Consider the following 4,769-nt stretch of genomic DNA (forward strand, 5'->3'; position numbering starts at 1 on the left):
TCTAGGTGAAAACCATTATATGTTGCTTCATACTCGGCAGGTGTGACATGTTGCACCATTGCCCTCTTGGGGCCGTCGTCATGTATCACAGGTGCCTTTAACAATGACTTATTAGGCAGGCTTGGCTATTAGCATGTTGCTTCTTGGATTTCAGCATGTAGCAATCTGGGTTGTCTCTTATGTTTCAAATGTGACCGCATCATCATCTCTATCGGCCCGTACTGCTCACCAACATGATTGACGCTCCTCAAACCAGAGTGAGAAGGGCAGAGGAACCTCTCCAACAATAGTTTGGCAAGAGCTTTGTGTCACAGTCCAGTTGTTTCTCCACGGGACGCAGTGTTGCACTTCGTTGACGAACGCGGATAGGATGTCTCCATTATTTGGTTATACATGCGCCATGTCTGACAATGAGGCCACGACATAGAGTTGTGTGCGCCGTGTTCCCTTACTTTTGGTTTTTATTTTCTTTTCTTTTTATCAAGGTTTTCTCATCACCTTATATCGTTTGGGTGCGTGATTAATGTGACAAGCGGGAGAAAGCATGTTTCAAGAGAATATGATGGTGGATTTGTGCAAGAAATGAGCGATGCTAGTAAGAAGAAGTACAAGGAAAGGATCTAATGTGGCAAATCACTGGGCCTCATACCAAAGAACTTTCTTCCTGTTTAATCCTATGTTATGCAATCACATACTCTAGAAATCTCAACTTTATAAATTTTAGTGTAACTCTCAACAACCCTCACCTTGATATTTAAGGGTACTATAGTGAGTGCTAACACATCTATTACATGTAAATGTCATCAACTATATTACAAGTTGACATAATTTTATTGTCTTCACTCTGTTTTGCTGATCTTGAGAGGATTTAGATTTAATGAACATGTATAACGGTTGTCAAAATTTTAAAAATCTTAGAAAATGCCCACCACAAAATATGATTTAGTATATCATAAACTCATTGGAAATGATAGACGTTGGAGTTCTATAAGAAAAATGTTTCTTAAGGTTAACTAGCCAACTATTATTATTATTACACAAGCAAAACAACATATAGTTGATCATAGATTAACAAAGTAAACTACAATTGTGCTATGAAGCATCCTCAGCGTGTAAGTTCCATTTATTCGACTAGAAATAGATTATTTGGATGGTGACTGATAGTATTAGAATACCAACTGATGAAATAAAACCGTGCCACACGTTAAGATCGAGCGACACAATTAGCAAGAGCGAATAATCTGGAAAACATGAACAAACATATTGATGATGATGCTTAACAGTGTGTCACTGACCCTATGGTAAGCACTTGACACTTTTACACTTATGCATCACTTTTTAATAATTCTTGGTTTATTGAGTTTACACATTTTCTTTGCTCATGTCTTTTGCTAACAATTGTTTCTATTTTAGGCATAGCTTCATCCGGTTCCATGACTAGGCCGCCTTCCGCTGACCAAGAGGACATGTGAATAACTGGAGTGGGGTGAGTTGGAAAAGTGTGCTGGAATATTAAATGTAGCCGCAGCCATTGCCATTGACCACGTCCTCATACATGACCCTGTTGCTCGGGTAATCCTGTTTCTTGTGGTTTCTCCTTGTCGACGAGTGTTGAAACTGGTGGCCTCCATTGCCGAGGCTATCTAACCCTAGGTGGAACATGCCCTGCATCGTAGCCATTGTGATGGGCATTGCCTCAGCGGGGAGTCCAGACATCTGATGATCCATGTCGTGCATGAATGGGAAGTTGTCCACTTGTGCCGCTGCCCACTGCTCCATCCCGTTCCCATGGGCATGGTGGTGCTGGTGCTGCGCGCAGTCATCCATCGTGTAAGCACGACTATCGGCAAAGAGCAACCTGTCGGGAAAGCCGAGAACAAGGCTCGCCGGGTCGAAGTTGTCGGTTAACTGGCTGTTATGCCATGGCACGCTACCGGACATGGTGTACTCGAATGCGATCGGCACAGTGCTGGTGCTGGTGGCATAAGTGGTTCCTCTGGAAATGACTGATGTCACAGACGATGTACCTACGATAGCATCTCCGGAGGTGTCTGACACCATCTTGGGCTTGGCCCTGCGCTTGGCATGGCGACGATACGCCCCTCCCATGGGCACGTTGCGGAGTGCGCCGCCACGTGTCCAGTAGCGGCGGCAGGAGCGACAGAAATGGCGGGGTTGGGTAAGGGAGTAGTTATTGAAGTAGCAAAATTTGGTGTTGGTGGAGTCGCATCGTGGGCAGTTGAGCCCCGGCACGGGCTGCGGTAACCGCGCCAGCCGTGCTCGCTCCGACATGGATGATGTCGACTTTCTATTCCCGCTGCCACCGCAATCACCGTCCTCAGCACCGCCACAACCTACATCGCCACTCCCTCCAGCCCCGGCCATGGCCATGAAGCCTTCTTGATTGTTGTTGCTGCATCCTCCAGCACCAGGACCATCCTGTGAAGGAGTGGTGGTACTATGAGTGTTAGTGCCGATTTGTTGCATCTGCAAATCAACAAGGAGACGGATAATCAAATATCAGCCAATATGTATATCTAGCCAGGTATTTTTTTTTCTCCATTCTGTTTTTCCCAGGATGGCAAGACCAACCGGTTTCTGATAAACCTTGGAATTTTAGGTTTTTTCCATTTGAATAATTCAAACAAATTTTTATTTTAAATTTATTTCCAGTAAAAATATATAATGTTTGACCAACATCAGACATAAACTTCCCTGTGCAAAGGGAGACCCCGTCACCTCTTGGGAGTACACAGACCCTATTTGATTCACTTTTCCCCCTTTAAATTCATATTTTTTTTACATTTCGGGTATCACAACTCGAGAAACGGTGGTACCTCTTGTCCGTTTAAATTCCTTTTATGATTTTTTCGAGTGGTACCGCTGTTTCTTTGGTGTCAATGAAATTTCCGGTAAACGGACGGTTGCTGTAAATTTTTGCCAGAAAACAAAACCCTGATATGGAGTACATTGCATGATATATATCTGCAATCAACAAACCTAGCTCTGAGTGCACACATATTCTGGTTTTTGTCGTGTGAACAAAATCATGAGGGAATATGAAACTAATAGCTAGCTAGAAGCACAAGGATACATACCTGAATTAGCTGGTTGTGGTCGGTGTTCCAGAAGTTTGATGAATCCAAGAAGGCAGGAAGGAATACCATAGCCGGTGATCTAGAGAGAACAGAAAGTGGGAGGAAGAAACTTAGCAGCAGCTGGGGAAATCTAGTGGAAGAGTACGAGTACCAAGGGAAGGAATGGAATGGATGCTAGAGAGAGAGGGATGGTCTAGCTTCCCAAGAAGAGAGAGAAAAAGGAGAGAACAAGGTAGCTAGAAGCACCAAAATAGATGGGAGAGAAGGAACACACACACTCTCTCTCTATATATATATGCATAGCCTGTGGAGATTTGGAGGAATAGAGAAGAGGACAATATAGTTGTTGTCTTCCTTCATTTGCACACTTTTCCTTTTTCCATGGTGAATGCTGACGTGGCTGATAGCGGTACCCATGCTAGCTACAGTTTGCAATAAATTAGTTTTTGTACTCTGATTAGCTAAGCTTGATAGCTAATTTGCCACCACATAATTAATTAACCAGTCCATCCCATATAGTTAAATGGTACTAATAATTTGTTAGGCCTACCTGGCCAAAAAAAAAACAATTTGGTAGGCCTACATATATTTGTTGTTTGAACTCTCGCAAGTCATATCACTCACTCTGTTTAGAGATAACCACTTGTTCTTGATACTTCCTGTATTTTCATTTTTAGTAGGAACCAAGACGTCAAAAAGACGTCGTGTCATTCTCATCATGTGCTTTTTTCTTCAAATTCCACATTTCCATAATATTGTGTTCCAAAGATGTTATAAAATGTGGGATATGTCAAAGCAAGTTGAACTTCAATCTTGAAATGTGCATGTCATGTATACATCAAGAAAAAGTGGCAGTGACACTAGTGTTTGTGTTAAATATATAACTTAATTTTGCATGGGAAGGGACTAACATTATATTTGACAACTCAAGTTTTACTTAAGTTTATTTGTATCCCTATACCCTAAAATTTATAGGCTGGCTAATTTGATTGCCGAACTAGTGATTTTCTTATGACCAGTCATGTGGCAGTGGTTTTGCGCATGAACCAATCGGCATAAAAACAAGATAAAAACAAACATACATTCATTACTAAAAAAGGTGAATTTCAGGAAAATAAAATAAAAGGGAATAAATATTTTAGTTTTAAGGGAAATCAGGAAATTTTGAATAACTCATAAATAAATTTTGAACATTCATGAGCGGTCCTTTATATTTCATGAGTAGTCCGTTATAAACATACATTGAGCAATCGACTTCCATGGTTAATACTCCCTCCGTTTCAAAATTTTTGTCTTAGATTTGTCTAGATATAAATGTATCTAGTCAAGTTTTAGTATTTAGATACATTCATTTCCAGACAAAGCTAAGATAAGAATTTTGGACCGGAGGAAGTACTTAATAAACATGACGGTGTCCTTGGTTCTGCCATTCTCTGGTGTAGAGAGCAAAATAAGAGCTCCTATTTTATTACTCGAGAGCTGATCGTTTGTGTGAATAAATAAGTGTTTGATTGAAGTCGGGTGGTTTGCAAGTACCAGTGTTCATTCGTACCATGATAGTTGCAGATACTGTATGTAGCCGGACATATACGTACCCTTCTGATCTTCATATCCACAGATGATATGAAATAGTCACCGTGAATACGAGATGACACCAAAATTTCTCTCGCA

At 41.2% G+C, this 4,769-nt stretch overlaps 1 protein-coding gene across 1 annotated transcript; it reads right to left on the reverse strand.

Annotated features, from left to right (window-relative positions):
- Positions 1 to 1,384: 1,384 nt before the first annotated feature.
- On the reverse strand, positions 1,385 to 3,344 carry LOC123441195 (dof zinc finger protein DOF5.1-like). The gene is made up of 2 exons (XM_045117696.1): positions 3,099 to 3,344; positions 1,385 to 2,487 (listed from the first exon to the last, which is right to left on the reverse strand). The coding sequence occupies exons 1-2, from the start codon at positions 3,165 to 3,167 to the stop codon at positions 1,513 to 1,515; spliced, it is 1,044 nt and encodes a 347-aa protein (XP_044973631.1). The 5' UTR covers positions 3,168 to 3,344; the 3' UTR covers positions 1,385 to 1,512.
- Positions 3,345 to 4,769: the final 1,425 nt, after the last annotated feature.

Source organism: Hordeum vulgare, chromosome 3H (genome assembly GCF_904849725.1).
Source record: "Hordeum vulgare subsp. vulgare chromosome 3H, MorexV3_pseudomolecules_assembly, whole genome shotgun sequence".
NCBI classification, from domain to species: domain Eukaryota; kingdom Viridiplantae; phylum Streptophyta; class Magnoliopsida; order Poales; family Poaceae; genus Hordeum; species Hordeum vulgare.